General features: G+C 35.7%; 1 protein-coding gene across 1 annotated transcript; it reads left to right on the forward strand.

The window, feature by feature from the left end:
- The first annotated feature begins 4,863 nt into the window (after positions 1-4,863).
- On the forward strand, positions 4,864-15,340 carry LOC128855817 (interleukin enhancer-binding factor 3-like). The gene is made up of 2 exons (XM_054091018.1): positions 4,864-4,887; positions 13,900-15,340. The coding sequence occupies exons 1-2, from the start codon at positions 4,864-4,866 to the stop codon at positions 15,193-15,195; spliced, it is 1,320 nt and encodes a 439-aa protein (XP_053946993.1). The 3' UTR covers positions 15,196-15,340.
- Positions 15,341-15,717: the final 377 nt, after the last annotated feature.

Below are 15,717 nucleotides of genomic sequence, written 5' to 3' on the forward strand. Positions count from 1 at the left end.
ACTTATTTAGGGATAGTAAAGAGTAAGGGGCTTCAAACATGCATAAGGAATTATTAATAGAAATATAACTGTATATATAAATATATATATATATATAACAGCCGTGTAGTTATTGGGTGTATGGCCGAGCTTCTCCTCCTACTTGTGGCGTGCATCTTGATGTTGTTCCTTAAACATAACTTTATTAGGACAACTTATAAAATGCTAAAATTTCGTTTATAAGTAGTTTCCATAAGACCAAATATTTCCGAAGGCCCAACGAATTTTTTGAAATGAAAATTGCAATTATTTTTAATTTGGATCAGTACTAAATATTCGATCTTTTTGGTTTTTTTTCGCAAAAATTTAAATATTTTGAGCTTAGATGCGCATAGAAAAAACTAAACTGATTTTACATACATGAGTAGCCAGTAATAAATCCCTGTCGGCCGTTGTGTATGGCATTTTTGTCAAACACCTCTCATGTCCAAGCCCACCGTGTTTCCAAATATCATAATTTAGCCGACACACGGAACGATTAATATGGCTGCCACGATAATATAAATCAAATCCTCCAACCACAATAATGCTATAGAGTGGTTACATGTGCAGTTATCCAATTATTGGGAAGATTGTCATCGATTCTTCTAAAAACTTGATTATTACTAGGTTTGAGTATAAAAATTGAAAAATTTAAAAAAAAAATTTAATTTTGAAAATTTCAAAAATTTTAATTTTTTCAATGAAATATCTTTGTTTATTTGTAACATTAAAGAAATCACCGTCACCGGAAAACTCGCTTGAGCGGATATTTTTTCCATACCAAAACCGATGTATCGGAAGCAGTTATGCTATTTTAAGTGAACACCTCACTCGAACGGTCATAATTGATGGTAAGTGTTCGCCCAAGAGAGGTTTCACTGGAAAAATTTTTTTTTTGAATTTTTTCAGTTTTTTTAATTAAATAATCCAAAACAAAATCTTCATATCATTTTTTTTTTTATATAATATTTTTCTATTTTTCAAAATTTTTAGGAAAACATTATTTTGGTTTTTTTTATTGTAAAAACAATTCACATAGGAAATAGACAAATTAGACGGAGAGTGTCCACTCAGGGGAGGACAAAATTGACGGCGAGCAACTCAGGAGAGGTTTCACTATACTTAAAAAAAATATCTGTTTAAATTTTAAAATTTTTTTTTTTCAATTTATAAATTTATTCAATATTGAAAATTATTGTATGAATTTTTTGAAGTGAAATATCTTCATTTATTTCTAACCGCTCTAAACCGACACCTCTATTAGCCGGAAAGCTCGTTTGAGCGGACATTTTTTTCTATACCAAATCTAATATATCGGAAGAAGTTCGAACAAAAAAGGTTTCTCTGTACTTAAAAAAAAAATTTTTTGAATTTGCTCAGTTTTTTTCTTAATTGGAAAAAAAATTATATCAAAGTTTATTTTTAATTTTTTTTTTACAATATTAAAAACTTTTTGGGAAACATCTTTTTGGTTTTTCTATTGTAAAAACAGTTCACATGGAAAATAGACAAATTCGACGGAGAATGTACACTCATGAGAGGTTTTACTGTACTTAAAAATTTGATTTTCAATTTCTTCAATATTTTTGTTTTTTAATTTTTAAATTAATTCAATATTTGAAATTATGGTATATAGTTATTTGAAGTGAAATATCTATTTATTTATTTCTAACCGCTCTAACCGACACCTCTAATAGCCGGAAAATTCCCTTGAGCGCAAATTTTTTTCTGTACCAAATCTTGTTTAGCGAAAGAAGTTACCCTCTTTTGACCCTCTTCGTTTTGGACACCTCCCCGTACAAAATTGACGGTAAGTGTTCGCTCAAGAGAGGTTTCACTGTACTTACAATTTTTTTTTTTATTTTTTCAGTTTTTTTTTTTACGTTGTACAATCTTTTTGTAATTTTTTTATTAAAATGTTTGGAAAAAATATAATTAATTTAATTTCTTTTTTAAACCGTAAAGGTTTCACTGTACTTAAAAAAATATTGTTTTGAATTTTTTCAGTTTTTATTTTGATTTTACATATAAATAAAATTTAAAATTTTTTTTCAAATTAAAAAAAAACATTCTTTTGTTTTAGCCAAGAGAGGTTTACCTGTACCTAAAAAAATTGCGTCTTTAATTTTTTCGGTTTATTTTTTTATTTTACGTTTTATAGTTTTTTGAATTTTTTTTGTTCAAAATTTTGTTTTACCAAGAAAGGTTTCACTGTAATTAAAAATTTTTTTTAATTTTTTCCATTTTATAAATAAAATAAAATTAAAAAACATTTTTTTTATCTTAAATTTTTGGGAAAAACTTTTGTTTAACCATGAGATGTTTCCCTGTACTTAAAAAACTTTTGTTTCTAATTTATTAATTTTTTAATTTTTTTTTTTGTAATTTTACGTTTCATCGTTTTTCTGAGTTTTTTTTATTCAAAATTGTTGGGAAAAACATTTTGTTTTTCAACCATAAACTTACTGTACTTAAAATATTGTTTTTTTTGTAAATTTTTTTAGTTTTTTTTCGATTTAACGTTTCATAACTTTTTTTGAATTCTTTTATTCAAAATTTTTTGATGTTTTTTAACCAAGCAAGGTTTCACTGTACTTAAAAAGAATGTTTTTTTAAATTTTTTCAATTTTTGGTACTTAAAAAATATTGTTTTGAATTTTTTCATTTTTTTTTTTTTTTGATTTTATGAATAAAATTTGAAATTTTTTTCAAATTCAAAATTTTTGGGAACAACATTTTTTTTAGCCTGTACCTAAAAAAATTGTTTTCTTATAATTTTTTCGGGTTTTGTTTTTATTTTACGTTTTATAGTTTTTTTGAATTTTTTTTGTTCAAAATTTTGTTTTACTAAGAAAGGTTTCACTGTACTTAAATTTTTTTTTTTAATTTTTTCCATTTCATTTCATTTTTCGCATTTTTTTTTATATGAAATTTTTATGAAAAACATTTTTTTGTAACCATGAGAAGTTTCCCTGTACTTAAAAAATTTTTTTTTTCAGCCTTTTCAGTTTTTTTTTTTAATTTTACGTTTCATAGTTTTTTTGAGTTTTTTTTTTTTAAATTTTTGGGAAAAATATTTTTTTTTTCAACTATGAGAGGCTTCCCTGTACTTAAAAAAAATTTAGATTTCAGTTTTTTTTTTTTGTAATTTTACGTTTCATAGTTTTTTTGATTTTTTTTTATCTAAAATTTTTGGGAAAAACATTTTTTTTTTTTAACTATGAGAGGTTTCCCTATACTTAAAAAAAATTTTTGTTTTTTCATTTCCTCAATTTTTGATTTTATAATTTTATAAATAAAATAAAATTAAAAAAATGTTTTTTATCCAAAATTTTTGGCAAAACATTTGTTTTAACCAAGAGAGATTTCCCTGTACTTAAAACATTAGTTTTTTGTGAATTTTTTCAGTTTTTTTTTTAATTTAACGTTTCATAGTTTTTTTTGGAATTTTTTTATTCAAAATTTGTTGGCTTTTTTTAACCACAAAAGTTTCACTGTACTTAAAAAATTTTTTTTTTTAATTTTTTCAATTTTTGTTTCTATAATTTTTTAAATAAAATAAAACTAAAAAAATTGTTTTTATACAAAATTTTTGACATTTTGCATTTTTTCAGTTTTGTTTGAATTTTTTTATTCAAAATTTGTTTTTTTTTTTGTGAAATTTTTCAGTTTTTTTTTTAATTTTACCTTTCATAGTTTTTTTTTATTTTTTTATTCAAAATATTTGGGAAAAACATTATTATTATTTTTTTAAACACCTCACCTCAGATTTGTTTCTTACCAATAGGGCCATGCTTAGTTATTTCTTTATGGGATTCCCATAACTTTTCGAGTTCTATTCAAACATGGCCAGCGTATCAGCAATAAATCAGTCAAAATACTGGTTTAGAATTGGGCATTAGGGTACCGCCCTAAGTTCATAGCTGAAGCCCTCAACACGTTAATCTGCTTTAGTTTGGTTTTTCAATATCTTTTGTTTAGTCAGCTAAATGTTGTCTGTTCCGGAATGGGTCAGCCAAATAATCATTTACCTATTTACACAACAAATAGCAGCAAAAACAAAAAATATTTGGCTTCCCAAGCATTGGCAAAATATATAAAATAAATCGCCTTAGCGATACAACAAGCCAGGTTTATTCATAATGAATTAATCAAAAACCATCTTACACCAGCGCGAAACGCCTCTTGGCTGCCGCCACTGTTCGCTTAACTACCTTTCGCTTTTAATTTTTCCTTTCAAATAAGTAAAACTATCACCAACAACAACAACAATATCAAACACTTTTACATTTTCAAGTACAACAACTTATTCTCTGTGTGTTATCTTAAGAGCACTTCCTACAGCCAAGGCACCACGCCGCCACGCCACCATTCCTTTCGACACTAAATTTGGCCTCCTTTTTTATGAAAATCGTTTGTGCATTGGCTTGTTCACCTGATTGCCTTTCTATGCCAGCAAGTTTGTGAGCAAACAATGAAGAGAAATAAGCAAAATTGTGCAATAATTTTCCAAATCAAACATCCGCTGGAAAACTAGCACTAAATAATCCAATAGCGTCGCCGTTGCGCTGTCGTCTCTGCGCAATCGTATCACTTTACGTACGTATGTATGTGTGATTGTGTGCTTATACGTTGCAGCATTCACTAGATTTCGGCATTAACGCAAGCAAAAATGATATAAAATGTTATGCAGTTTCGAATTTATGCACATTCGCTTTCGTACACAAACACAGCCAAGGTCGCTTGAGTTGCAAGTGAAAATAAGTCAAACAGGTGCAAGGAAGATAAAATTCCCTATAGGAACCCGACCAACGAAAGGATCAGGAAGTTTTTAAAGTGAATATGGCAACGTCTGCTGGAGTATGGGTAAGTTCATCGTGGGTGAAAAGGATTTCACAGTTGCATAAAGTGATTCTAGTATGAAGGTGTACGTGTGTGTGTGTGCATGAAAGAAAGTGGCGACAGTTGAAAATGTGTTTACGTAGAACTGCGTTGTGGAGAGTAGAGAGTGAGCTGATTGAAATACTTGCGTGAAAAATAAATTATTATTAAATACGAAAATTTTTGTGCCATAGCGGAATTCTTCTAGAAATGTACGAACAGTGAAAAAAATTGAGAATTTGAAAAAAATGGGGGAAAATTTAAAAATTTCAAATCGTAGTCTATACACTCGTAGAGCGTAGAGCGACACGATAAATAATTTACAAATTTTGTTTAGTGAGAATTCGAGTTAGCCATGGCCATCTCTCCCTTTATGTGACAAGTGGACTGTATCTCTTGGCACAACCAACCCATTTTTTTCTTTTTACTTCATATTTTTTCTATTTGGTTGGCAACTAAATAATTGCGTATTTTTTTTAGAAAATCAAAGACAATTTTTTCATGGAACTAAATAACTTTATTCTGTAATGTATTGCCCATTTTGATCAATGACCTTTTGCCATCTTCCAGGCAGCATCATAATTCCACATTCATAAAACTTCTGGTTTTTATTAGCAAAAAACAGAATCAGGTACGATTTGACATCATCATCAATATTGAAACTTTTACCATTCAAGGAGTTTTGTAAAGATCGAAACAAAAAGTAATTAGATGGTGCAAGGTCGGGACTATATGGTGGATGTGGCAAAGCATCCCAACCAAGCGCCAATAATTTTTGCCGAGTGGCCAAAGATGTGTATGGCCTTTCATTGTCATGATGGAATGCAATACTTTTTCGATTTGTTAATTTGGGCCGCTTTTCTTCAACTACATTGTTTTGTTTCGTTAGTTGTTCAATGTAGACATCAGAATTGATCGTTTGGTTGGGTGGTAAGAGTTCAAAGTATGTCTACTTTCCTTGCAATCCCGCCAAAATCCCACCACTTTCAAAGTACCTATGTCTCTATTCCTTGCAATCCCACCAAACGGATAACAAAACCTTCTTTTGATGAATATCAGCTTTTGATATTGTTTGAGTTGGTTCGCCTGGCCTGCTCCACGATCTTTTCCGCTTGATATTTTGGTAAACAACCCATTTCTCATCCCCAGTTATCAGTTGTTTTAAAAATTTATCATTTTCATTACGTTTCTCTAGCAAATCGCAGCTGTTAATGCGTTGCGTTAAATGCGTTTATTTCAGTTCGTGAGGAACCCATCTATCGAGTTTTTGAGCATAGCCAAGTTGGTTTAAGTGATTTTCAATGCATGAAGCTTCTCTGCAATCTCACGTGTTGTACTGTGACGATCCGAATCGATTATTGCTTTGATTAGGGCGTCATCAACTTCAACTGGACGTCCAGAGCGTTTTTCATGTTTGAGTGAAAAATCACCAGAACGAAATTTGGCAAACCAATTTTTTTACTGTCGTTCTTTTCAGGCTTCGTCCCCATACACAGGATATAACTTTTTATGAGCTTGCGATGCGGTTTTCCATATGCGGAAATAAAAAAGCAAAATATGACGGAAATGCTCCTTTTGATTTTCCATTTTTCAACGAACGCCAAACGAAAACTATGCAACCGATCAAAAAACTTTTTTTACTGGCTGTATTGCCAACTATCAAATAACAAAATATATTTTACTTTGGTACTACGACTGCAAACCTAAAAATTCAACTGAAGCCATGTACGAGTGCAATTACTTAGTTGCCAACCCAATATTTTCGGTCACTGTAGCTTTTGTGTACTTTTTTTCCTCTTTAGTGAAGGAAATCATACTAAAAAAGCGAGCGCTTAATTATAAAATATACATGAAATCAATACGAAATTATTAACTGCATTAAATAAATGAGTGGCTTCTTCTTTGATGCCCTAAGCTACACAAGCAGTTAAAGCAAATCGATCGTATATTACTTTGGGGAAAAATATATTAAATCCCGAATTTTTGTGGGTTAAATGGTTTAAAACTATTTTCTGGTTGATCTTTAGCCGCTGGGTAATGATATGACTACTAACGTTCCAGTCAACTTCGATTATATCTGTGATTTATGGGCATTCTCCATATTTTCTTTAACAACAAAAATGTGTGAACGGAATCTACGAAACCAAAATTGCACGTAATTAGCTGTTAAAATATCAGCACCATAAACACCATTCACAGTTGAAGCGACCTGGTTGCATTTTCGTCTTTATCAAAAAAAAAACTGTACTATATGGGGATTCGGCATGGTGGGTTAAAACAAATCAAACTACTGATCTATCAAAACTGTTTCAACTACAAAGGCTGGTGTGCCTAAGCATAACAAGGGCCATGAGAACTACCTCAACTGCTGGCATGGAAACGCTTTTAAATTTACCACCGCTAGATTTAGCAATACAAGGGGAAGCTACTATGCAAGCACTCACTTTTCATATGAAAGAAAAACCTAAACCAGGAGATTTTACTGGACATCTCAATACCTTGAACAGGGTTCAGCGTGCAGTATGCATAACCCAGCCGAATGACCACAAGGAACCCGTACTCAATTTTATAAAGACATACCAGATTATCTTCCCGTCTAGGGAAGAGTGGACCACTAGCCCAACATGGACAAATGATGACTCACCAAAATGGTGCACAGATGGTTCCAAAAGGCTCCAAGGAGTAGGAGCAGGAATAGTGGGGCCTAAAGCGAACAAATCCCTAACACTAAGTACAGATACCACGATTTTCCATGCCGAGCTCTTCGCCATAATGGAAACAGTGGAAATCATAACCAAAAGAGGGTTCCAGAAAGTAAAAAATTTAAATACTTTCGTACAGCCAATCGGTTCTCAAAGCCTTGAATAGCTTCACATTCTAGTCAAAAGTCCTAATAGAGTGTAACAATGCACTCAACAAACTGGCCACTCATAATCAGGTCTCACTGATTTGGGTACCAGGCGAGAGAGACGAAGGAAACGAGAAGGCAGACTTTTATGCTAAAAAAGGGGCAGAAGGGCTATATATTGGACCTACCCCATTTTTCGGCTTTAACAAAAATAATTTAAAACAGGAAACCAAAAAATGGATCCAAACTAAAATCAGTGAACACTGGAATGGCACAAGCGGCCTTAATCACTCCAAACAGTTTTTGAACTTCAATGTCAACAGAGCAATATCTGCTCTAACCCCAGATAAAAGGGCCTCAGATTACTCTGTGGAGGACTAACAGTTCACTTTGCCTGTACAAAACATTTTAACACAGTAGGGTTATCTAGTACAATATCATGGGAGCTCAAGGCGCAAGAAGAAGACTTCTATCTACTGCGACAGACTCCATCCTGTCATATGCCGAGGGGCCAGGCAGGTTTATAGAGTGAGTGCTTTGCGAGTATCCTGTGTATAACGGGCAGTATCTGACAATGCAATTTAGTGATTGCGGGAAAAATTCGACTGGATATCCGAGCACGTGAACTGAACCTATCCAAAGCAAGGTGCCAAACCTACAAGGCACCAAGAGTTGGCACAGTGAATGGCGTCACTTGGCAGCGAAGATGGGATCATTCTTCTAAAGGCCGCTGAACGCACGAACTTTTAGAGATAAGGTTTGGTCTCTCTGCTTCACCACTCTGCCCTACCTGCCCAGAGAATGTTGAAGACGCACGACACGTACTCTTCTACTGTCCAAGATTCGCAAGACTCACGTCTTAGCCACTGTCCTTGGAAGACAGCCAAGTAAGACTAATTATGGCATGTTGCATGCAAGTTTTCCAAGCAAGTAATGCATACGCTACACAAGCAGGACGAAGAAAGGCGAACAATAGAGCTGTTTCAGTACAGGCAGCTGGACCTTGTGCTGCGTCTGATCCCACCAAACTTCCCGACAAGTGCTAAAGCCAACAAGAGACAGTGTCCCAGAGGAGGTCGACTCAGACATACCGAGAACAATTACGTACGCTTGAGTTAACGACTCACGACCATATCATACGCAGACAAGACGGTAATGCACACGACATTACCGCACACTTTCGAAGTTTCATTTACTTTTTAATGGAGTAATGGAAACTATCACCGACGTATAACCTCCATACGTCATAGATAGAGAGCTTGGACCCAGGTTTCTCTTGTGGTTGTGTTCCACAATCACGGCTCCACCCTCGATGTAGTGCAAATGAGGTCCCGGGGTGGAAGAATGCTTCGGTCATTTTTATCCTCCCCCTCCCACAAAAACAAAAAAAAGTAGAAGATCATGCAGGTACTGCTATGATGAAGAGGAGCCTATGGAACACTTAACCACCAACTGTGAGGAATTAGGCCACAGGAGACGCAGAATCTTGGGCTCGTATCTCGCTAATCTCGGTATACTGGGGCTAATCTCGGTATACTGAATAATTATAATTAAGTAATTAGAGGCGCTCAATAGATCAATCTGGACGCAGTGCTTAAAGGCCTTAGCCTAACCCGTACAGCCATTACCATAACCATGAAAAATTGTGAAATATACCGAATTTTCCCTTTGTTGACTTCCATTGTTAACACCCTGTAACTTACAACTAATTGGAACAAACAAAAAGCAGCAAAGAAATTGTTTAGTGTGAAATATCAACTTGACAACAGACATACACTTTAAATTGTTTGATCGGTATTTTACGCGATATCGATCCCTTCAGCCATCTACCGAGAAAATAATGGATTTCTTTTTCCCCCCAAACTAATATTTGATTTTTATGTTTCCGTTCATGAATAATGATTTAGTCTTTCATCGATTATGATTGGACTTCTATTTTTTCGCTTGAGCACAATATAAATTTCGGGTAAAATTTTTTCGCTTTTTTTTCCTTTATTATTTTTTTATTTATTTAACCATAAAATACAGTTACATTCGTATTGGTTATGTGCTTTTAAGAAGCATCTATGAGTTTGTGGTTAACTTAAGGCTAAGTTTTTCAATGCGGCGCCACATTTTGACTTCACTTAGTTCAGCTGGCATCAGGAATCGTGTGACGGTAAACGGTCTCAAAAGTTCAGTGGCCGTAAAGCAAATTTTAAAAAAAGTTTTTTGTGTACACTCAGCTCTTTCTATGTGTGGCTTAGAAGGGCTGTTAAAAGAGGTATATTCCAGACGGGCCCTTACAAATACTATATACAACTTTTTAAGAGTATAAGGATCTGGAAAATATGTACAATTACGTCAGGCAAAGGCTATAATCTATAGAGCTTTAAATTAGGCTACAGTTTGAAATTTAGACCGTGAAATATGACGAGTTTAATGTATGGAATTTGCTTTTCTTCAAAAAACTGTTTGACATCATTTGTCTGTATCCAAATATCAAATATAATCATTTTTTCTCGCACCAAGAATAAACTCTGCCTATGTCAGACTGCCATAAGCATGAACCTTCAGCATTCGATATGTAGGTAAAATCTTAAGATTATTAGCGTAGAGGAGGAATTTCGTAAAGAGAAAAGCTTACACCTTTAATAAAAGTTATAAAGTAAAATGGGCCGCCAATACTATCTTGAGGTACATCAGGCCAGAAAGTTTGAGTTTTCCAGTGCAACTGTGCAGTTCCTATTAGATGCATACGCTGCTGTCCGATTTAGGAATTATCATATGATTTTTTTTTTCACATGCATAACATAAAATTCCAAATCTCATATAACCTAGGCTCTTTATTGAACTGAAATTTTTTGGGAGCCTAATACGTTTTATCCCTGAATAACAACTGGCTTTGGTAAAGAAGTATTTGAAAATCTACTCTAGAAGGTGGAGTGTATATATACAGTTGGTTGGCTAGTTTAAGTGGTGATTCGTCCAGAATCCAACTAGCGCTTCCGCACCATTTCATTGCCACATCCTCGTTACCAACTTACCAGTTATTTGCAGCACGGCTATATCCAGTCTGTGCCGTTCAGGAACCTTATCAGGTTGTTGACATCTAAGCCAGACAGTTGTTCGAGACTCTCGAACAGCGGTTTGCCCAGGTTTAACGTTCTGTCCTTCCATAGGGCATAAAAGCCATAATGACTGCCGTTAGTATCCAGGAGTACCGTCGTTTCATGTTTAACAATGTTAGGATTGTTTGAGGTTGTAGGTGGGCCATAACGTTCTGCTTATTTTGCATTTCATCTGGTCTCCCCATCTACCTACAATCTGATTAAAGTAACTTTATGGTTTTCACTCAAGGTGGTAAGACTATTCTTGCTCTCTTCCACCAGCTTAGAGGTTATTATCGTTGAATCCAGATTGCAACTTAGCTATCCTAAAGAATAGCGATATTGCCCTTAATAAGAAATCTGCGATTAGTAACGTACACGCTTCCCCAAGAGGTATATACAGTATGTCTAGCAAATGCGTGACCGCCATAATTTGGAAACTATTTAAGCATTGTGATTGTAACAAACTGTTTTTCTTATAATTTATACTTTTTGGTAGCTTTTTTTCCTTCCTTGAATTCAATTCAACATTTAAGTGTTAAATACAATAAATAAAATCTATAAAAAGTGTCGCCTAATGAAAAACGCGCGAAGTCTGTCATATTTATGCATAATTAACAGGTAAAGAATAGATATTCTCTTCACTCTCCTCAAAAAACTTAGTAAAAATTGCGCTGTACGCTTGAACTGAAAAAATAACGCTAAGAACACTACCGATAATCGATAAATAAAAATTTCGCGCATTCCTTACATGGAGAAAATGGCAATAGCGTCAGAGAAAATTATTATGAAAAATCAACGAAAATTTTGAATCAGCTCAGAATTGCGCTTTTTCATACTAAAATTCAATGGGCTATAAAATCGTGTACTTATTTTTTTTTTTTTTGTGAAAAGTTAAAACTTTGATGAGAACTTTTCATAACATTTTCATAAACCTTGTACAAAGTTTGATTGAAATAATAAGTTTTGTAGAATGAACTATATTTTAATACATAAAATTAATTTAAAAAAATATTCAAAACCGGTAAAAAAAAAAAATTGCCCAAATTGGTCAAAATATCGTGCATCTATTCATTTAATCGTGGGTGTATACATTCTGTCAAAAGAGTACAGAGAATCATTCAATAAAACGCAAAATAAAAGTTTAATCATCAAAATTTATTTTTTCGCCTTCAAAATAGACTCCATTCAAAGCAATCCACATATGCCAACGATTAGTCCAGCCATCAAAGCACCTTTTAAACGCGTTTAAAGAGATCTTCTTCAGCTCCTTCAGCGAATTCTCCTTCCCGGCCTCTATCGGCTCAAAGCGACGTCGGCGTCCGCAAAGGGGCAATTTAAATTTTGGGAAAAGGAAAAAGTCACAGGGGGCTGCATCCGGTGAATACGGTGGTTGTTCGATGATGTTTGTCGAGTTTTTGGTCAAAAAAGTGTTCACGATGTGAGCCCTGTAAGACGGTGCGTTATCATGGTGCAAGATCCATGAGCTTTCTTTCCACAAATTGGTCCGCTTCCTACGCACATTCTCTCTCAAATGTCGCATAGCCTCCAAATTATATTCCTTATTTACCATAGAACCGTTTGGAACGAATTCTGAGTGCCCAACACCATGGTAACCGAAGAAAATGAGTCGCACGACTTTTACTTTTGACCGACTTGGACGTGGTTTTTGGGTTTCGGCTCATGAGTTGACTGGTTGACTGGTTGGCATGTCAAACTCATACATCCACGTCTCATCACCTGTTATGATGCACTGGATAAACGTTGGGTGCGAGTTCACTTGTATTCAGCCACCTTCTTCCGATAAATTTTTTTAAAGAAATTCAACGCTCTTGGAAAGAGTCGAGCAGCCACGCGTCTCATGCCCAATCGGTGGTGTAAAATGTTGCGAATTAATTCGTGAGACACGCTAAGGTCACGAACGATCTCTTTTAAACTTAAGTGATGGTCGATGTTTTTATCCGTTGAAGTCGTTGATGTGCGACTAGGTCTGGGCAAATCTTCCGCGATTTCTCGGCCCTCTGCAAAAGCCAAAAACTTTATACCACTCATAGACCCATGTTTTGATAATGCCATAGGATTTCTGCAAAATTTTCAACAATTCGGCGCACGAAATCCCATTCAAAACACAAAATTTATGACAAATTCTTTTTTCGATATTTTTACCCATAGTAAAAGTCACAGAGCACACAAGCTGATGGACACATCACGCTCGAACTCTGCGACACTATAGGGGACAGTTCTATCAACATTCCAGAAAAAAATACCAAAAAAAATTAAACGTCTGTGTAGGTTAGATTAGGTTTAGCAGCCGCATCGCATCTAGGTTGTTGATACCTAAATTGTATAGATTATCCATATTAATTTAGAAGTTGAATCTTAAATATCGATTTCTGCTTCTGGCTAGAGCCGGGCATGTGCGAAAAAGGTGTTGAACTGTTTCCAACTCCTCTATTCTGACTTCACGACAGTGTACTGTATCTTCCATGTCATACCCTGTAACGTCTGTTCAGCTTAGAAAATGAGTGTTAAGTAAAGTTCTAAAGACTCTTTACTGGTTGTAGTGTAGTCTTCTGTAGCAGTTCCCGCTATTATCTTATGAAGTTTGGAGATCTCTGTTGCCCTCTCAAACTCTTCGCAAAAGGATTTCCAAGATTGCCTTTGGACATTTCAGATTTTCTTCTTAAAGATTCTCAGAGCATCTTTATAGCCTTTCCAATCTTCTGCGAGACGTATTTTCTTTGCCTCATTAGGCTTCTGCTTGCTTTTTAAAGCTTGATTAGTTCAAACGTCTACCACTTAGGCTTGGGTTTACCTCTCAGTCTTCGTATGGGACAGGCAACTTCTTCAACTTCAACTTACTTCTGATCGCTAAGCCATTATTTTCTATTCAATAAATTCCTTGGTTATAGACGCTTTGATTACTCGCCAACTTAAGTTACTTTTTTACTTATAAAATTACCGAGAATTTTCAACACTTTGTGTACTTACTTCATTTTCACTATTTCCATTTTTTTCCATATCTTCGCATCATCAACGGTAACGTTTGCCCATCTACAGAAGCTGCTACTCGCTGTGGCAACAGCAACATTATTGTCAATTGTCTGCAACGCTGCAGCATCACAAACTTCATCAACGACCGGAGGGCGCGAGCAGGCAACGGAAGTGCATGCCAGCCATGCCCACAAAAACACAGTTCATGCCTATGCAAATCATGTGGGACAACAACAACAACAACATCAACAATATCAGCGACCAACGCAACAGCAGTATTATGACTCTCGGAGCAATCATAATGGCATTGCTACTCCCACCACAGCAACAGACTCAGCAGCAGAAAATTCAGCTCGCCGCAGTTACAATGGTTATAGCCCCAATGGTAGCAGCGGCGGCGGGGGCAGTGGTGCGGGTGGCTGGTTCGGTGCTTATAATGGCGGCAATAGCGGCGGTGGCAGCAGTAGTAGTTACAACTTTGGGGCAGCAAAGCTTAATGGTCTCACAAATCTCGCTGGTTTGCGGCATATTAGTAGCGGTTTTGGCGGTAGTGCTGGTGGTCCAACAGCAGCTGCTTTGGTACAACAACAACAACAACAACAAAAACCAATTTACGAACAACAGCAAGAAAACGATTATGGCGCATCCGGCGCAGCAGGACATTCCAGTGCTACTGCATACTCAGCACCACAGTCAAACGATAAAATGTCCGATGGCAATTTTCTGCATCGTTTCGAGCATAATTCTGGCGGTTATGATGAACTTTCAGACGCCTCTACATACGCACATCAGCAATACTTCACGCCACATGATGGCCACTCCGGCTCCGATTCGGGCAGTTCATCTGCATCTGGCGGTGATGCGGAGGTTTCGTTTTCACACCATCATGGCGGTGATGGTGGTGGTGGTGCTGGCGGTGAAGCTGATGAGGGCTCTTCGGGGTCTTCATATGATGAATCCGCCAACTATCTATCCCATGAGCATCATTCAGAAGGTGGACATTCTCCATCACATGTAATCAACTACATTCCTTATCCAGTGGTGAAAAAGGTGCACGTTCCCGTGCGTGAACCCGTTCATATACCAATTTCGCATGCGGTTATCGTACCCGTCAACAAGCCGGTGCCCATTCACGTCCCTGTAACGAAAAGCGTAGCTGTACCTGTTCAAAAAGAGCTCCGAGTGCCGGTAGAACGTGTGGTTCCATATCCGGTTGAGAAACCTGTGCCTGTGCCCGTGGAGAAGCGTGTACCATTTGAGGTGATTAAATATGTAACGGTCAAGGTGCCTCATCCGTTCCCTGTCAAGGTGCCAGTGTTCAAGACCATATTGCACAAGGTGAAGAAGGGCGGCTCGTGGTAAGTACGTCGGAGAGCCGAAGCAGAACACTGGGTGGCAAGCTTTGCCTAACACAGCTCGGGAATACACTGGAACAGTTACACATCCACATGTGCCCGTACAGACGAGTATATATTAATCCATAGACTGTTGTTGTATCGCTTTAAGCCACGCGTATTCTCAAGCTCTGGAAATGTATTTCATATTTTTCACGATTCTAATAAAGATTCACGATATTTATTATTATTTGTAAGCACAGATGTTGAAGTGTTTGAATTTAATTATAATTTTACCTCACGTCATGAAGAAAAATTTGTTGGAATTTCGGAGAACAAATCTTGCAGATGAGGAGCGCAAAATATTGCGTTAAGTAAAGGGTTTCCCATTAACAGGTCTTAAGTTTTAAAAAGGAGAGATGATTAACGATTTTTTATGGCCGGAATTGGATGGTATTGATCTGGACAACGTTTATTTTATATAGTCAAGAAGAAGCCCCTAAGTCTCTGCGGTGGCGAGGATATTGAAAGATTTACCAAGTCGCAACGC

This window comes from Anastrepha ludens, chromosome 2, assembly GCF_028408465.1.
Source record: "Anastrepha ludens isolate Willacy chromosome 2, idAnaLude1.1, whole genome shotgun sequence".
In the NCBI taxonomy this organism is placed as follows: Eukaryota; Metazoa; Arthropoda; class Insecta; order Diptera; family Tephritidae; genus Anastrepha; species Anastrepha ludens.